Here is a 19,972-nt window from a genome sequence, read left to right as displayed (position 1 = left end):
CTGCAATTGAGTGTGTATGTGAGTGGAAGGAGGGAGGGGATATTACCTGATTTTTTTCCCCTGAATTATTGCTGTAATAAAAATCAGAATAATTAAATCTGTAATTCACACAGATAGTAACATAAATCCTACTGATTAATTAGGACTAATTAATTAATATTTAATATTTATTAAAAAGCTAAGAAAATAGAAAACAATTAGTAGCTCCTTTCAAAATGAACATATATTTCTTTGAGATTTTAAACAGTGGTCTGGGGAAGGAAATGGTGAAGCTTATTAATAAAGATTTTTTTTGTGTGTTTGCAAAATAAGCAAGCAAAAAAAAATCAAACCCCAAACTTTTATTTAAAGACAAAATTAAAAAATACATTAATAGTTTGCTCAGAGAGATGACAGTTTATATAAGTTAATACATTTGAATGGAACAACAAAATGGTTATCTTTTGCTGTCAGAAGAACAAGTCAAAAACATGCCTATAAGAGTTTTTTAGCTTCTTTCCAGTTGGTTTAAAAGCGTTTCAATAAAACAGCATAGAACACAGAGGCAATTATAAAACAGCACTGTCTGCAAGAAACCATGGCAAACTTGCTATAAAGGTCTGTAGGAATCGCACTGTTCACCCACTTATCTTCTCATGGAAAGATAAAATCTTAGCTCTGGGCAAGCAAAACATGTGAACAACCTGGCCCTAAAAATGCATGGTACATGCGAAAGTGCATCAGTCATTTAAGTACATGCACACAATAAATCCTTCTCTTGTGGTGTTTCTTGTAGTTAATTTCATAGTAGTACTGTACATGACTAAAGGCTCACATTTGTTTTTCTCTTGTACTAACTTAGAAAACGTGGTAACAATCTTAATGTTTTGAAATTAAAAATCAAGGAAGCAGAAATGACCGACAGTCACATTTTATCTTACATTTTAAGAATTATTTTGCTCTGTTGTTTAACTCCACTTTGGCTGCATTTTAGTTCAGATATTTTCCATGTGTGAAAGTATCCACAGATACTCCAGTAGGATGCTGTTATTCTGAAGCTTGCATTGAGTTGGCATGTCATGGCTGAAACACAAACATTCATCAACATTTGCATTACCATATATACTTCTGCACAAGCTATGGATAACAGACTGATGCTGTAGTAAGGATGCTAGCCAGAAAATTGTGTCCCTGCTCTGTCACAAGCTCTTTGTGTGACCTTGGGCATGTCACTTTTTCCAGTTATGGCATTATCTGTACAAAAGGGAGAACAGTGCATGAAACATTGAAAGGCTCAGACAACATGGCAGCTAAAATACATTTAGCAACCTGCCTGTCTTGGAAACAAAGTGAACAATTACCCCAAGCAGAATCCCTCCAGTGTCTCTGCAGCATTCAAAATGGGATTGTTCTTATTTCTCTTGCTTACATAGAGTAACCCAATTTTATACTACATTAGAAATGTTGCTGTGCTTTTCTTTTCCTTGTATAAGAATATATGAAAAACAGAATCACAACAGAAGAGCATGTTTCGCTTTTAAAAGGTAGTTGCCTCAGTAGGTAATATCTGGGGTGTTTCTCGACTACAACCAGATTATATATACCCACAATACCGTATGTTTACAATGTGGCTTGAAAGCATAGATTCACACCAGAAATAAACAGCAGATTCTGTCTGGCTGTCATTGTAAATAGACAGCTGAAAGCTACAGAGCCTGTATGAGAGCCTTCAGGCTTAGAAAAAGAGGGCTCAGTCTGTCAGCCTGCAAGATTTTTATGCTGCTCATTTCTTTGATGTGAAGATGCTTATATGCCAGCAACTTCTTCTGCAGGTATAATACACAGATTAGAAAGATGCTGCTTCAAATACGACTACCCAGATATCACTCCTGTAATAAGGCATTTACATTTATATAAAATGATTTTCAATTTCTGTTGATTTTGATGGGAGATTGTTTTCACCCACAAAGTCTGGAAGCCATGCCCATTCAATTTAGATTTCTGACAATGCAGATCAAAATCAAAATTTGGAGACCATATTTCAAAGCTTGGCTTTAGAAAAAAAAATATTTTCCAGTAAAAATAAAAGAATTCAGAGAAAGAACACAAACTACAGTCAGATTTCCATTGATTGTAAGGCTCACGTACATGGATACTTGATGATGGTCAGAACCTATTTAAAAAATACAGCTTAAAGATTATACAGAAGTACACATGGTATTTAGGATTATGTGAATGCATAGAGTAGCATTTGTTTTTGTTAATGAGAGAGAAGACTTGAAGTACATGATTTTAGTAGATCATAGGAGCTGTAAGAATGCAAGAGCACTTCAGATCTTCTAAAGCTTAAAAGAGCTAGGTTTCTATGATATTAGATCAAACAAAAAATTCTGTTAAGAACATTTTTATGACAATGATTCACTTGAATAAACCTAAGATTTCTTTTACCAACCAATCTTTTTTCTAAAATAGTATTTAATATCTGAAGTTATAAAAAATATTTGTAGTCTTGAAAATTATTTTTATTGTCTATTTTATGTACTATACATGCCTCTTTCAGGAATTATTAAAGAAGCATGAGTCATACGGCACTCATTTACTCTTGGCTCATGGCCATCCTCAATATATATTTTGCTATTTTCAAACCATTTGTAGGTACATATGCATGAAAATATTGTTGTGTCAAGTCCCAAGATCACAGTTAGCACAGCATACATTGTTCATCTATATATTTACAAAGTTTTAAAGCACATAAAATTGTGCATTATTATGTACCAAAGTTTAAACTTTAACATACGCTTGGTTGCATATATAGCAACAAGTTACAATAAAAATCTGAACAAAGACAACCAATAAACAGCCAAATTGCTATGTACAAACAAGGCAGGAAGCAATTAAACACTGCCTTGCACATTTCACTTAAATTACTTTTTCTCTGAGGGGAAAAAAACAAACAACCCCTCTTGCCCTCCCTCAGGCCCCCAATAACCCTAAACAGTCTTCATTTTTTTCAGTGAAATAACTGGAACTCCCATTGCATTCAGTAGGGGATTCATTTGCATAATATGGGAGAGAAATTTGGTCCCTACCACAAAACGTAGCAGTATGTTATGCCCTATGTGTTTCTCTCCCAGTACCACACAGCAGCAGGGTGGGCTCGCTCTCTGCGCCCTTCTCAGACAACAGTGTCTTTGACATCCAGGGGAATATTCCATGAGATAAAAACCCTTTTGTCTTCCTTACACGTATCATTTTTTACACCAGTGTAACTGTGTTGTTTTTATGATGACTCCACTGATCCAGATCCTTGGCTGGTATTGAGCCAGCCTTGTGAGTGAGTGGAGCTCTGCTGATTTATACAAGTTGATGAATACCTGACTCAGCTTCAGTGGAACTACTCTTGATTTACACTGGTGCAAAAGAACCTTGAATGAAGTCCAATGAGAGCAGAATTGGGCCCAAACTGACCTTTATATAAAGTAAAACACAAAAAGTCTGCATGTTTACCTTAACATCTGCTTAATAAATTACTACAATTCACAGTTTGAAAGTAGATCAGTTAGTGCTACACCAATCACTTTTTCTTATTTTAGATCATGTAAATTGTCAAAAAAATAATAATAATTAATAAACATAAAAATCTGTTATTATTTGATCAACAAAATAAGAGGTTTTATGTAGACTAGTCACAGAAAGCTTAATAACACTTTACCCTTCTATAGGATGACTGGTTTAAAGGCTAAATCTTGCCCAAGACACTGTGATACAAAAAGGCTGAGGAAAATATTCTAGCGTGACTCTTACAACACCCTTAAAACACAGTATGAGAGACAGTAAACTGGGTAAGAGCTCCAAGCTAGTAGCATCTACACAGCTTCCAAAAGTATATGGGGCCTGCTCCAAAGTCCAGTAAAATCAACAACAAAATTAACAAAATCCTAATGAGTTTGGAAACACTTAGAAGAGATGCCTGTAGTTTTTGTCTGCACAGACGAGGGACAAACTACTGGCCTGAGCACATTTCCAGAGTATAACTCTTCAGCCCACTTTGGGGAATGTTGCTCTCAGTTTTTGCAGAGAATATACTGTCCAACAGCTCTGCTTCACACTTCTGGGCATGATTTAGCCTTATGAATTCTCCCTCATGAAATCAGAAGATAAATTATATTTAAAAATAAAGTATTCTAGCTATTTAATGTTTTGCTGTAGTGGAAAAATCAGAGACCTACCTTGATGAAGTCTCTGTTGTCTGAAAATTCAAGGCCCCTTTTCTAAAAATACTTTTTGCTGATGGCAAAGTTCAACACCTCAGAGAAATTCAGAGTAAGTTTCCAAGTTGTATACCATATTTTCAAATACACTATACCCTTGTTGTTAATAAGGCTGTATTGAAGTTTTACGTAACAGTCATGAGCCATGTGTTTGAACACCTTAAAAGAGTTGACCAGCAACTTAATGCATTTCTTTATACCACACGAAATGTAAAGATGCACCATCTCTTTCCAAAACACTCTAAACATAAATGTTCAAGATAAAAATTATATCCCTTTGCACCCCCTTTAATGCCTGTATTTAAAAATATGCATACTTAAGCAATGAAGCATTAATTTATAGATTTCTCTGTGTGTGCCCTTATTGTATAGAAAATCAAATTGTTTATTAATATCTAAAGGCAAAGCAAAAACACATGCAACTATGGGAAATAAATGCTTTTTAGCCACAGGTACCTTCAGGCAAACTGTCCACAAGCGGTCTGCCTTTTTGTATATACAAAGAATTGTTAGTGTAAACCTTGCTGTTTACCTATATCTAGCTTCCTACCAGAAGAAACAGGAATGTTGCAGACCACAGGAGATATATGTCTACTGCTTTTTTGAAGGGTTATAATATTTAAGCACAATGTTTTTTTCTGGCCAGTCAAGTCATGCCTAGAAATTAGGAGGGACTGGGTTCAGCCTAGGCAAAGGTAAACTGCCTGAAAAACACAGGACAAAAGTTCTGTACCAAGATGTAAGAATAAGAAAGATACATATCCAGAAGTTTGCAAAACCTAAGTACCCACTTTACAGCTGAGCTTCAGCTGACGTAAGTGGGTACAGACTCATTTGAACGAGCTGTTTGCTGACTCACAGAATTCTAGTATGCTCTGGGCTCTGAGCCTCAGTGTTTCCTGTGTCTGTGCAAGAATCCTCAGGGAGGGACCCTAGCTCCAGTTGGAGGGAGGATTCCTAGTGATTAAAGCAATGGTTTAGGTTCTTAATTTTAAATTGATTCCTTACTTTGAGCCTTTACTCTGAGGTCTACTCAGAGCAGTCACTGAATCCTTCTGTGCCTCTATGAAGTGGGGATAAAAGTGCTGAATTTCACAGGATTCTTCTGAATTGCTGTAGTTGCTTGTGAAACATGAGAGTGATCTTCCTAAGAGAACCACAGAAGTATTATGATTAGTATTATGACAGTGCTTGAAAGACATCTCTTTTTACTGTCTACATGTATTTATTTCTGGGTGTTCATTACTATTCTTTTAAGGAGCTGCTTTACGCTGACTCACTGAATAGGCAGGAATAGCAATTCAGAACAAAGACAAATATTTCTCTCAAAAGATAACTCAGTACTTTATAGACAAAAGTATTTAATGCCAGAACTATCATTTACTAGTTTGACTGTTAAAACTTTGGAAGAGCCTCAATAGAATAAAGGAAGTATGCCTCATTGGACATCACATAAACACCACTTCCATATAACAAGGTTAAAATAGAGATGGTGTAGACTGTGTCTGGCATTTGCAGTCCTAGATTCAGATTCTGTCTTAGCACTTGCAGGTAGGCAAAGTTATGATAAGGTCAAGCCCTTTCTGCCAGCAAAAAATCCAGCTCTTTATTAGATACTTGACTACTTCTGGAAAAGCCCAGCACCAGGAGTAGATAACAGATTTTTACATCCTTATCTACCCAGCAGTATATACCAGTTCTTCTGCTGTAGATTTTACTACTTCTTGCCCTCACTGTTTTTTGTTGTTTTATTTTGTTTTTGTTTTGTTGGTGGCGGTGGTATTTTTTGTTTTATTTTTTCCTGAAGAGCCAAAGCAAAGCAAGGTGGGTTTCATTTTAGGAACATCTTCTTTTATCTCTTCACTTTCTGCAAAAACATATTGCCTCAGCATATTGTTATTTTTATTCTTTAAGAAACAGTTATATGGCAGTTTTTCTTAGAGGCTAAACAGGTTAGGGGAGCATGAGCTTGATGCTGTATACTAGAAAACGACGTAAATTATTTTGACTTCTGAATACAACATAGCTCTGGCTCTCCCTGGTAAAGAGCCCTCTGCTGATGAACATAATCTAAGGTAACAAGCTGTTGCTGCCTTCAGTGACAGTAAAACATCACTGTTTGGTGCTATGGTTTGTGAGTTGGGTTTTTCCCGTGCAGTTCCATGTGGCATAAAATGCACACTGTGTGTCCTTATAGCTGCAAGTTGGCACTGACACTTCTGCTCCCCCCATCTTCTCACCCACAGGAATTTTCAGTATGGGTCCCATTCAAAGCCTGTGGAGGTGAACGGCAGTCTTTCCATCCTCACTGAGAACTGGATCAGGTAATGAATAGTTTTGGTGCAAAAAGTTAACTTCCCTCTCCCCAAAGAAAGAGAACTTAAACATGTAAATCCCTTATAGAAAGTTTTTGCCCTTATATCACTGCAAGGACTCTTCTTGGCTTCTGCATACTGACCAAGCATGAAATAGTGAATAACATTTATTTTTGAATTTATGGATTGAGTTCACAGGGATTTTAATAGCACTGGGGTTATGGAAGTGCTATTTTAATAAGGACCACAGATCATGGGCCCAAATCCTTACCTTCACCTCAAGGACTTGTAAACTCAACTATTTAACTCAAATCTCTTTATTGGAGGCCTTAGAATGTATCCACCTGGAGGCTGAAAAATTGAAAGGTAGAAGGCTGCACAAACATGGAGTGAGGGAATTTAACCAGCAGGAATGTGGCCTATAAAATTAAATTTCAAGAACTGTTTAAGAAAAATTAAAGCTTGTGCAACAGCTGGGGTTTCTCTTTACATTAGTTCATTTCTCAGTGACTCAAATGTTATGGTTCTCATTCATTTTTGAGATCATCTTCTGTGGTACTGTAAGTCTTATTCTAGTTGCAAAGGACAAAATCGTGACTCATTGCGATCTGCCTCTAAATAAACATGGAGTACTAAAACACCATCTCCTACCCTGCTTATGATATTAATATTTATCAGTGGCACAAGTAAAAAATCTTAGATTCAAACTGCACCCCAAATTTCCCTAACTGGAATTGCCAGAATATACCAAGTTCAGACATAGTGATCAAATACCCCTGAATACACACTGAATATTCAGGACCAAAAGTAGGTACATTTATTTCTAATGTCTGCCTGAGAGTGCCTGCAACATAAAGAAATGTACTCTTGTGTGGTGGGCAGCAGAAAAGACCAACCTTCACTTTGATCTTACATAGACCATGCATGTTATTCATTCAGAGCTCAGCTTCATTCTGTCTATTCTTGACCTCAAAGGTTGACTGCCTTTTAAGCCTTTAAAATAGCCTGCCACCTTATTTTAAATCTGAGCTCCTGAGGAAAAAGATAAAAATAAAAAAAATGCCCACTCCTCAAACAGTGTGATAATTATTATATCAGGCTCTGGCAGCATTCAGAGATGGTGCATGCAATGTCAGTGATAACTTTTGAATTTTCACTTCTCTGTAACTGGCTAGAAACTCTGGGATGATTGTATTACTAGACCAGTTAGCACTTTAGTTACATGCAACCTATATATATTCAGGAGGGCTGAGAAATAGAAAAAAATATAGGAAATGGTGGAAAACACGTTAATAGAATATTAGGACACAGTCCTAACATGAGCACACCAAGGATGTTACAGAGTCTGCTACATTGCAGTCAGAACCACTCGTGCTTAAAATTTTACATGCTCGGAGATAGGTGAAAATCGAGAGAACTGCAAAAACTGATTACTAGATTTGCATCCACAAAGTGTTCTGCTATGTGGTGACAGGACCCTACCTGCAAAACTGCCAATGCAAATAATAACGCTTGCATCATGACAGATACCGCTGTAACACCAGATATCTGGTGATGAAGTCAAATGATTAGGATTCTTTAAAGTGACACAAGTTGCCATTTGCAGAAGCTGGATTTTTACAAGTGATTTTCAAAGTATGGCCCTATTTGTATGATGCTCAGTATCTCCTTGTGGAACAATGGGAAGCAATGAAGAAATCTGGGGTTAAAGTGTGCTGCTGAATACTTCAGAGACAGCAGAACCCAACTGATCATCTGGATCCATTTTCTGTTGCATAGCATTGTGCACATCCTTATGTTCTACAGATTGCATGCTCGCTCCCCAGGGATTGTCCTCTTCACTCTGAAGTGTTGTTTTATAAGGTTCCACATATATACTATGGACATTCTGCCTTGATTCCTCATACTTGCCTTTCCCATCTTCTGGAAGGCTGGATGCATGAGGTAAGAAAGCGCTCCGAGATCCATCAATGGGAATCTGTAACTGCTCACTGGAGGTAGGTTCTTGAAATAAATCTGAAGATCTCATGAGATGCTGAGTATACACGCCTTCAGACAGAGAGGCAGACTGTGTCTCGCTGTGCACACGCAGCCAACGATGGTGCCTGCTGAAGTAGTTGTAATGTTGATGTTTCCCTAGCTTTTTTTTCCCTAAAAAGCTCAGTGGCTGCTTGGAGCTAGAGGACTTGTCTATGCTTTTTGATGTATTCCCTGACACTGTTAGATTGCTCATATACTCTGTGCAATGTTCAGCATTAGTATCAAAGGCACTACATTCTGTCAGGCCTTCTTTCAATGTTAGGCAAGGCTTCATGTCGTGGACTTGTAGAACATCAGGTGCGCTACCACCCAGGCCACTGCCTGCCTGCTGGGATATGTCATGTGAGGAGGAGTAAATCAAGTCTAATTCTCTGGGGCTTAATGCATCACTGGAGTCATAGTCACTGTCAGTTGGAAGGAATACTTCAGAGCAGCCTTCTTCATCTGAGCAGGGCTGGGAATCTGCAAAAAGAACTCATTAACATTAAGAAGACGAGCACAAGAGAAAAACTGCTTACCTGTCATTTATGTATTTGTTTTCTTAATTCAGAATAATATCTACAATCCTGAAAACATACATTTGTTTCCTCTGCAGAATTTTGTATGGGCCTAGGTGACAGAAAAGACAGTAGTCAGGGAGTTTTTAATGATGTATTACAGAGGTGGTGGCAGAATTAAGAAAAGCAGAGAGGATTCATTTATTCAACTAAACAGAGGAAAGAATTTGAATTTGAATTGGGATTAAGTTCTGAAAGGAACTGTTTTCTTTTACCTTACCTTCACCAAATTTCACAGAGATGGCTATTTAGGAGACAAAGAAAATCTAATCCAGGTTCTGGTTTTATTAAAGGTGTTGGTTGAGTTACTGCAGATTGATACCTTCTAACTGTGAGTACGATGCAAGTGCATTTATGTACCAGAACCTTGAGGCAAGGCATGGAGGTAGGTGAGCAAAACTACCTTTTTCCCTGTTGGCTTAATTTTGTATGTTCACCTCCAGAACAGACACACACAATTCAAACGTGAATTTGTTGAAAAAAACTCACACTGGCGTTGAAATCTCTTCTGTCCTTTGGCTACTGAAAGATCAGTAACATAATAAGTAGTGGCATATGTGATAGAACAGATTAATGCTCCATAGCTGTGGGTAGTTTGTAATAGATCCAAAGAAAAAACCTGTAGATTTTCTACAATGCTGGCTATTCACTTTGACCTAGTGTAATTTACAGTATAGTGCAACAATAAAGAATCAGTCCCATGCAGGGCAAGATAATGCTGTAGGTTACATGGTGCCAGAGCTAAGGATTATTCTGTGTTCACGGTCTGTAATACAGGGAAAATTTAGCACAAGGTGCTGAGAAAGAACGCCACCACATAATGGAAAGAATCAAAGCACAATAATCTTTGGGTTTCTTTCTTTCTATCTTTCTTTTTTTTTTTTTTTTTTAACCTAGTCTAATCAGAATAGACTTATATTTTTTTCTTAACTGTAAAAAAGTGCCAATTTGAAAAAACAAAATAAAACAAAATAAAACAAATTATTATTACCAAAACAGTCATGGTTGTTGTATAATGCAGCATCTATTGCTTTTGTTTCTACTGTTCCACTTATTCATTGCTTATAGACAGCTCAGCAGAATAAGGGCTTTCATTTTTATCCAAAGTCCTTCTTCTGTTAGCAAATTATGTGCTACTGTTTAATTTGCTTCATTTTTACTTGCTGTGATCTATTTCTTTCATCAGTTTAATTTTCCAGCTGTTCAGAGAAGCAATAATGGCCAATGAAGTAGGTATTTATTTGTGTAATTTTGTGTTTTAAAGTGCTTGTCTAAAGCACAGAGAGCATTCTGATATGTGAAAATGGCTGTTGAATCAAACTGGACCACTGGCACTAAAATTTGCTCTATTAAAACAAAGCAAGAGGAGCATAAGAAAGAATTGCTCCAAAGCAGAAGAGTTGTCAAATCACGGAAAGAAAATGGCTATATTATCACAGAAACAGAAGGTGACAAATGGATATTATGGAAAAGTTTGACTTAGATTCTGGACAAATTGTTAGAAACTGTGGTAAAGAACAGACAAATATGTGAGTGATGACAAAGAATTGGTAGCTTTTGTTTAGTAATTTATGGCTCACCAATCTAGTAAGACTGTGAACATATGCACAGTGTAAGAAGCACTAATATGCAGGCATCCTTCCATCTCTGAAGAGCTTTTTGAGAAGATTCTTTACCAAAGATTCTTAAGAAATGAAGCTGTAATTGAGAAAGAGGGAAAGCCCCTGCCATATATTTATAGCGGATTGTTGCTGAAGACAACAAATGGAATAGGCAGTTTTCACTATGGATGGACTTTACTAATTGTAGTAAAGTCAGTGACAGAACATTAAATGATCTGGAATAGTGGGATGACAAAGTTGGCTGATGATGAGCAATTATTCTGAGTAGCTGAAAGCAAAAAAAACAACAACAAAAAAAGATTGTAAAGGCTGTAGAAGGATCTCAAGATAGTATGTGGCAAATGATTGGTAAATTGATTGTTAAAATAACCTTAGCAGGTATTGGAAAAATATACTCCTTTTATAAAATGAAATTCAAGAACTGTTATAATTAAAAGTGAGTTCAAATATTTTGTTTGATGAATAAACAAAATTCTCATACCACTCACAGCTTTTCTCCTCTGGCTTCTAGCCTCAGGTGAGGGGGGTGGTGAAGGAAGACAATCTAGATGTGAAGAGGTTGAACTGATTTTCTTTTGAGAGTGTTCTGAAAGATTCACAAGCTTCTTTATTGGTAGGCCAGCTGCTGGCTGCTTGTATCTGGCATACTGCAGTGCTTCTGTGATCCATCTCATTTCCCTCCAGATATCATCAATTTGCTTTTGAGGAAAAAAAGAAATGATGAAAAACTACAATTAAGTCTGCATATTAATTTTGTGGAAGTGTGTAGTTTCAAGTGCCTAAGTAGGTGAGTAGTCACTGCCAACAGACAGCAAATAAGCAGGCTCCCTGACAGGAGACTTCTGATTTTAGATGGTCTGACCTGCCTTTGGTTAGGTGTTTTTTCTCATTCAGAACTGCGAGGTCTGCATAGGACCAGACTTTTAAATTAGGTACCTCAACTAAGAACTTGTAGTTAGGAGGGATGAATCTAGGCCTAAGTTCTGACACAGAAAGAAACGATAACCATCTTTTGATGGAGTATAAAGTTTGACTAATTTTGTAGTCATTTTTTTCTTTCTTTCTTTCTTTCTTTCTTTCTTTCTTTCTTTCTTTCTTTCTTTCTTTCTTTCTTTCTTTCTTTCTTTCTTTCTTTCTTTCTTTCTTTCTTTCTTTCTTTCTTTCTTTCTTTCTTTCTTTCTTTCTTTCTTTTTTTTTCTTTTCTGTATTGGAATGAAATCAAGATGTCTCAAGGATTCTTGTGAATCCAGGATTATGTTCAAAAGCAGAATGCTCACGTCAAACCCTGTTTTTGAACAGAAGAATATATGTGCACGTGTATATGTGTGAAGGGCTGCAGCAAACTTGTGAGACAAACTGCACGTCTGTTCCCTTATCTTTTTAGCCTGTATGCATTTTAACAGTATAAATCTATACTAGGACAGTTCTAACTCATGCCTGTTGATGGCAATAAGAGACAAGTGCCTAAATCAATGTCAGGATACAGCGTTAAGTATCTATGCAAAGATGCTGTTTAATGTGCGTCTTGTGAGTCTTTGATAATGAAGACTTTCAATTTCTTCAGGCAATTCAAGATCTTTGACAACTGAGTAAATGTTGCTGCAATCAGTGAATGAGATAAAGCTGTGAATATAATATACATCTGCTGCGGTATTCTTCCAGAGCTTCCCCTGTGCCTCTCTTCTTGCAGAAGCTTCTGCATTTAAAGCAGTGAGCCTTCATATTAATACTGCAGTGTTTAGGTAGGAAACTACCTTGCAGTTATACAGCCTATGTTCTGCAAGAATATAAAGGGTAAAGAGCCTTGGGTCAGTAAATGGGCAGGCAAAAGTGAGTGGTACTTTGTGCATTGAGTATTATCAAAAGGGAAATAACTGAGGAATCAATGAAAAAAGGAGACTGAAGGAGACTGTAAACTGATATATTCTAAGACCAGTTTTCCAGCACATCCTCTTAGCTGAAGATAATTTTTCACAAAAAGCATATTCAAACTGTAGATTTCTTGCCAAAGGATACTGCAGATTAGCCAGAATAGCTAGGGTATTTCTTGCAGAGCCCTGTTAGAGATAGGATAACTGGATAGCTATTTTAACCGAGTACATCCATTTTTATGGAGAGGTGAAATCCTGGCTCCAATGATGTGAGTGCAAGCCTTGCCAGTGAGTTAATTTGGGCTCAGAATGTATACCAATAAGAAAAGCAAATGGTTCATCCATTATCTGCTTTAATTTCAAGACTTCAGTGTAGCTCCATGAATAAAATACAATTGTGTGACCAGTTAGCAAACTTCTCACATATTTGATATTGGGGATCTTATATTTTCTTTCTGTAATCCTCCTGCAACTCCAAAAAAAATCATACTGCTTCCAGTTTATGAAAATGTAAATCTTGTTGGTTCTCTCCCTGATGCCACTCTGTAGTATCTTAAAGTACAATGAACCAGCCCTTTTAATGAAGTGTGGTTCTTAAATAATTTAGGAACATTTGAAGCATTACGCCCTGTAAATTGCAGTTTAACTTCAATTTTAGTTTCAGTCATTGTAAATTTCTTGTGTTGATGACTAACATTCTGGTAAAGATACTGATTATCTTATGTGCTTCTTACCTGCTTTTGTTGTTGTTGTTTTTAAAAAAACTTTTTAGTCGCCCTCTGACTCCTTTTCAGAACTGCATTTATATAGACTCCCTTGCTCTTTACAATGTTTGGTTTGTGTAGTAACTTCAACACTGTCTTAGATCTAGGATCACACAACTGCTCTCGCGGTTTTGTGGTCACCACTGAAGATTGCGGTATGTGGTGGGCTGAGATATTTTTGCCAATAGGTGGAATACAGCTGGTTTTCATTTGAGAGGAAATCTGACAAGGCTAATACACTGTCACAATAATTCAGCACAAAACACTGAAGTTTAAAATATTCTCCCATATTTTCCCAGCGTATATATGTGACTCAGACACCAGAGAAAAGGAACATAGGACTGTCTATGCAGTGTATATGTACATACATTTATTTTTGATGTGAAGAGTAAAAATTTCTCAGATGCTCCTGCACGCTGGGGAGAAACCAGATTTTCTAGGTGTGAGAATAGGAAGATAAGAAGGATGGAGATAGTGGGGATGTGCAAGCACAATTGTATATTTCTCTCTGCTCCCCTGCAGGTTAGCAACAGCTCTAAAGTAGATGAGACAAAGGCAATATGAATTCAGAAAAAGGAGGAACAGAAATACTATCATCTTGTTCATAATTATGGAGGGCCAAACATGTTATCAATAAGTGGTTATCTTGGCCCCTATTCCAAAATAAAGTTGCTTGTATATTAAGAATATAGAGCTGTAAACTGATCTGCACCTCACTTGTAGCAAGCCAGATAACTGGGGGAGCGAGACAGTATTTCTGCACGGTGCTGGACAGACGTATGAATGCTTCCAGGGTTAGCTTGCCATCTTTAACACAGAGCTGCTTTCTTCCCTCTGATAATGTTGATAAAGATTTTTTCTGCAACCTAAGTTGAATTTTCATTTTTATTTTTTTTAATTGGCAATTTATTGTGGTGAAAAATATCCTCAATCCCCTAAGACAGAGAAAAACTATTACCCAAATGAATGCCATGTACTAGCCAGGCACTAGTTTACCTTGCATTAGATGAGAGTGAGTTTTACAAGCAGACTGACACAGTTCTGTATAACAGTCTAGTATGACTGTCATTTGATTTTACCCGTAAAAATCCTTGTATAAAAGCAACAACTAAGAAAATCATGTTCTGGGCTTGAATTTCATAAAAGTAGAATTGCACTTTTGATACAACTGCTCTTTTTATGATGTCTGTAAATAATTCTCCATTTAGATTTCAAATTACAGCCTTATGCAATTTTTAAGAAAGCCACCTTAAAACCTCATTGGAATAGTCAGAAACAGACTATTACCTGTATGTAGTCTATAACTTGCTGGTGTCTTTGTTTGGCTGCAGCGACTTCACTGTCTGAAATTGCTTCCCTTAGGGATTGCTGGGTTTTCAGAGAGTCCAGCTCTATGACAGCAGAAAGGCGGCAATACAGGCTTATAAATTTTTCCTTGTAACAGCAAAAATGAACTGTGAAAAGACCAAGTGCAAAGGAAACACTTATATTCTGGTTATGAAATATGAAATCCTTAGCTTTCAGAACACACATTTTATTAAATGTAATTACTAACTCTCTGGATGAGTTACTTTCAGCTAGAAATAAATAACACAGGCTCTAATTCTCCTCTCATTTACACTGGACTTACTCTGTTACTTCATCGATTTCAAAAGAGTCATTTCTAATTTATATCTATCTGAAGGGATAATCAGGCTCTCAGTATGCAGCTGCAGAGGCTATGTTGCCCATGATAGCTTAAATCAGAAAGGCTGTTTTTTCTGAGGCTCATCATTTCTTTCATCAAGCAAGCAGTGACATGATTGTAAAACGGAATCCACCTTTTTGTTTGTTTGCTTGTTTTTAAATTGAGTGTTTCAGAATGAAAATACTGTTTTGGAAGGTGATAACCTTCTTTTGGTCTAGGCTAACATAAATCAGTAACTCAAATGTAAATGACAGCATTAAAAGCATTTCAGTGGTATCACAGTTTAAGTGAAACAATTATAACTTGGATAGGTGTTATCGCATAGCATCCTCTGAATTCTTGTGCAAAAGAGTAACACAGAAAGCTCCAAACTGACATCTTGCTTTGTGTCATTTGACTTTGGGGTAGCAAAGAGCTATGTGAGCTATCTGTGAAAGAGCTAAGGGACAGAACAGCTATGAAGCCACGGAGCTTCACAAATGTTAAGTTACCTGGCCTTTTAAAGCTGTATTAGTCCAGAACCTGCATTTGTTCAAACAGAACTTGCCAGTTACCTCTGCAAACTGCAGTATAGACATACGAATCTTGCTGAGGGAGAGCAAGTTTTCAGAAATACTTCCCCATTCATTGCAAGCATACAGCATGATCTTGTTATAGCAGTGAATGGCAGCTGGATTAATACTGCTAGTTTTCTGGATTGGGGCATGATATTTTTCAGGGTGTTTCAAACGCAAAATGCATACACTCTTCTTATCACAAATATTAAAACAGAAATAAAAGCAGTGCCCCAGGTCTATTTATTCCTTGCAAACAACATAAGAAAAATCAAGAATTTCTCAAAATAAGAAATCTGATCACAGATCCATGATTAATGTAACAATAAAGGCCTAATCTGAACACAGAAATCCCACCAAAAAAAAAAAAAAAAAAAGAGAGTTGGAGAAAGAATTCTACCTTCTGGTTTCCCAATGATGCCTAGATATTGCAGGGATCTAGTCTGAATAGTGTGTGGTCTTACAGTATATATGCCATATGTGGTGGACTCTTGAGTGAATTACAGCCGCGGTTTCAGCTTCAGTGCTGAAGTCTCTAGCCTTTGTGGTTTTAAGTCAGACCCTTTAATGTTACTTTAACAAATGTTACTTCAACATAGTCTTTTGTGGTTATGCAATTATATAGTTGGTAGCCACCAGCTAATGGGGAATGGAAGCTTCTAATATTTGAGATGTGAATCACAGTCACTTTATAGAACATCAGGGATACATATATAATAAGTCATATAGAAAATGTCATCTGCCTTTGGCCAGATGACTGCTTACTTTAAAAATAAATAAATAAATAAAAGAGGTAAAATTCAGCTTTCCATACTGTTCTCTGACATGAATTGCTTCCCCACTGCAGCAACATTGCTAAACAGAAAGGTCTGCACCCAGACTGATGTTTTAGAGATTACTTTGTTGCATGTTTATCAGCACCACATCATCTCACTTGGTGTCTTTTGATTTGTCAGCCCAGTGAAAACTGCCTTCCAGAAGTGAGAATGGCTCCTGCCCATGGTTTATGTACCACATGATGGGAGTTAAATAGTTTGCAAGACCTCTAATACAAAGATGAATTACACCAGAGATGAATATACTTTATGCATTAATTTGCACAGTGAATGCAGTAGTCACCTCTCATAGGGAGAAATAATATGCTGAATACACAGAGTCTTAACTGTAGACCTCAAGGTTGCATGTCAAGAAGACAGTAAATCTGGCATTAGGGCACTACAGCCACATCAAATGCCACAGCCATGTGACCCAAAGCACTGAACTAACTCTTTGAGTTCAATTACGTTAGTTTTCTGTTGAAGAGATAACTTTTCCACAGCAGACTATACACCAGCTCACGTATTGTCTGTCTGTACCACTCATAATTTTATGGCAGCTCAGCTGTCATCTGTCCTCCCACAACCAGGATAAAAACCCAGAGTTGTCATGGGCACCACTTTGTGTGCTCTGGCTGATGTGATATAAACACAATCATATGTTTCTGCTTGATTCAAATCAAATTTGGGCTGCTGTATGATGGTAGGTCACAGATCTACTATGATTACAGAACCACAGCTTTAGCTGAAAGAGCCTCCATTAATTTCCAGCTACCATTCCCCCTCAGTGACTCTACCAGCACCCAGCAATGATGTATAGCAAATACGGTGGTGATGGTAGTGGTGTCACATAAACACTAGACAGATATATCACTGAGAAGCGAGTTGCCACTAGAGACCTATTCTGCAGTGGCTCCTTGTATACTGTCTCCATCAGTTTTGGCTCTTACCATTCTCTTCTCTCCAAGGCAGAGTAAAGAAATGACAAGAAGTTTTACAGGCCAGAAGGAAACAGAGGAGACTAATACATAAGGCTCAGCAGTCCCCTTACTCATCATATTCTTTCTAAAAAGAACTATGAAGTCTTTGTGGGCTGCTTTCATGTGGAGCCTTTCTTTACTCTGTGGACCAATGAGAAAGAAATGAGAAATAGAGGAGCTTAGAGATGAAGCATCTTCTGCTTTCAGTTAGACAGTTGTAAAACCCTGTCTTGGAGGATTCTTACCTAGTCAGCAATGCAGTTCAACAGGAGGAGCACTGCACAGCATGTGCTCCCTAAAGAAGTAGATTCAAGGCCAGTACTTTAGCATTTTTCACAAAAACAGGCTTTTCTTGCACCACAGCAATAGGACTAAGTCTCCCGTATTTATTTTTTTTTTCTTTCAGAAATCAGAAGGAAAAAGATGACCCTGACCTCAGAAACTCCACTCAGACCTTTCACAAAATTGTGAGGGAGTCAGACCTTGAGTAGGACTATCTGTAAGCAGGAGCTGCAAAAATCCTCCTCTTCAAAACTGGTTATTCTTGTGACAGTTTAGAGGGATGGTTCTTTTTTTGCATCTGCTTTTACACTCCAAACTTGCCATATTGAAATTTTTTGATTCTGTTTTTTAAAGAACATCGTCTTCCAAATAAGCTTGTAGACATACTGGATAACTGTGGGCTTTGCTCTATGCATTTCAATAACGATTGCTACAGTATATGCTTTAACTGCTCTGCTCCCTCTATAACTTGTACACAGTTATAGGTAGTGTTGTTGCCAAAGCCATCATGTGATTTATTGACTCTCCACTGGGACAAGGGGGAAAACAGATACAACTTTGTGATTTTATTATAAGGAGACTGGGTTAATATTTCTAGGTGAAGCAAGCTACTATACCGAGTTCAAACATCTGAAGAGGGAGGTTAAGAAATCCTGAGTGTGGGGTGTAAGGATTATTCTGTCCTGGGGCAGTGCAGACGTCGTCTGAGGCGGGGAGCAGGAGAAGAAAGGAGACATTGTGACCCAGTTCCAACACCTCCTGTGTATACAGACGGAAGTGCTTAGCCTGTAGAGGGACACGCGCGGGGGAAGAAATAGGAGAGAATTACAACATGGCACTTATATAAACAACACCCCAAATGATATAAAACATTAAAGAAAATTTGCACAACATCAAGCTCGGAATTTTTATAAAACATAAATATTTGGGGGGGGGGCTCTAAATGTGGGTTCATGTCACTACATAAAATAAAGATTTAAAGCTGCAATGTTCCACATTAAAACAACACACACAGGCATAACCCCCCTGAAAACAACATTTATGTTTCTTATTAGGCAGAAAATGATCACATGCCATGTGCTTTTCAAGATTATGATTGCATAATTATGTGAAAACATGAAAATGGATTCAATTAAAAACCTTTAAGATTCAATTTAGGGTTGGTTAAGAGAAATATGCAGCTCTCCCTCAACATAGCACTGAAAAGGTTTAACAAGTGCTGCAGCAGGAGAAAATGGCACACACAGGATTTGGCCTGAGGCTGCTGTATAGCTGCTGTGTGCAGCACTGCATTTTACTCTGGGTATCCAACAGTGTCACTGTCCATGATTCTGTTTACCCCCAAAATAATAAAAATACCTAAGTAAATCAATACCTAAGTAAATTCAATTTATTAACAAAGAATTTTGGTCCTGAATCATCAAAACATAACTGTTTAACTGCAAGGCCATGTTTATGGCTATCCCTCATGCACAATAGATAAACTTAAATGCTTGGCTGAACTGTAGCCTAAGGAACAAATTGCACATTGATTTCAGTACTTTAGTACCTAGCTTAAAAAAAAGAAAAAAAAAAAAAAGAAAAAAAAAGAGAGAGAGAGATGCACAAAAGCTATAACATCCAAGAAAATACACTAGCATAGAGACCTCTACAGAACCCTATTGAATTACTGACTGACCACAAGGCAGCACACCATCTGTCTTAATTTTGGATTTACTTGAATCTTGGCTCTTCATAGGCTAGAAGGTGCAGCACTGATGGATTCCCTTTTAAAAGTAAAGCCTAAACCTTTCAAAATCAAGAAATGTAGAACCAGATTAATTTATTTTAAGGCCACATCTTTCTAGCTGCACAAACAGATCTTGAAGTGAAATATAAAGATGATTTACTTCTACTGTAAGACCTCTTTACCCTTGTAGACCAAAATAAAATGGAATTCATGTAAACAAGAAACAAACTCCTTAGCTTATTTTTTCATGGATCTTTCACATCATAGATTATCCTCCCTGACTTCTTTATTTATTCACATATGCATTTCTTGTACCTAAATGTAAAGCCAGAAGCCAGATACCTCTCCTCACCCACAGCAATCTGGAAATCTGGAGCTATGTGTTTTAGAAGACTTATGTTTATGTGTGTGTGAAAGAATTGCAAAGTGCTGTGTCTTCAGCAGGCCTTTCACCTTCAGTATTACATCCAAAGGAACAGTCAATTGCCATGCTTCACTGGGAAAAT

The 19,972-nt window shown here is 37.2% G+C and overlaps 1 protein-coding gene across 3 annotated transcripts in view; it reads right to left on the bottom strand.

Moving 5' to 3' along the window:
- Positions 1–326: 326 nt before the first annotated feature.
- The window catches only part of ANKFN1 (ankyrin repeat and fibronectin type III domain containing 1), a 139,474-nt gene continuing 119,828 nt past the window's right edge, over positions 327–19,972 (bottom strand). For all 3 annotated transcript variants that reach the window (XM_021267303.4, XM_072025674.1, XM_072025675.1), the window contains 4 exons: positions 18,355–18,523; positions 14,707–14,873; positions 11,266–11,482; positions 327–9,067 (listed from right to left, as the gene is read on the bottom strand). In XM_021267303.4, the coding sequence (XP_021122978.4) occupies positions 8,271–9,067; positions 11,266–11,482; positions 14,707–14,873; positions 18,355–18,523 (1,350 nt within the window). In that variant the 3' untranslated portion in view covers positions 327–8,270. The remainder of the gene's footprint in view (positions 9,068–11,265; positions 11,483–14,706; positions 14,874–18,354; positions 18,524–19,972) is intronic.

The sequence above is a fragment of the Anas platyrhynchos genome, chromosome 19, assembly GCF_047663525.1.
Source record: "Anas platyrhynchos isolate ZD024472 breed Pekin duck chromosome 19, IASCAAS_PekinDuck_T2T, whole genome shotgun sequence".
Classification (NCBI taxonomy): Eukaryota; Metazoa; Chordata; class Aves; order Anseriformes; family Anatidae; genus Anas; species Anas platyrhynchos.
This window is presented reverse-complemented; position numbering and strand designations above follow the sequence as displayed.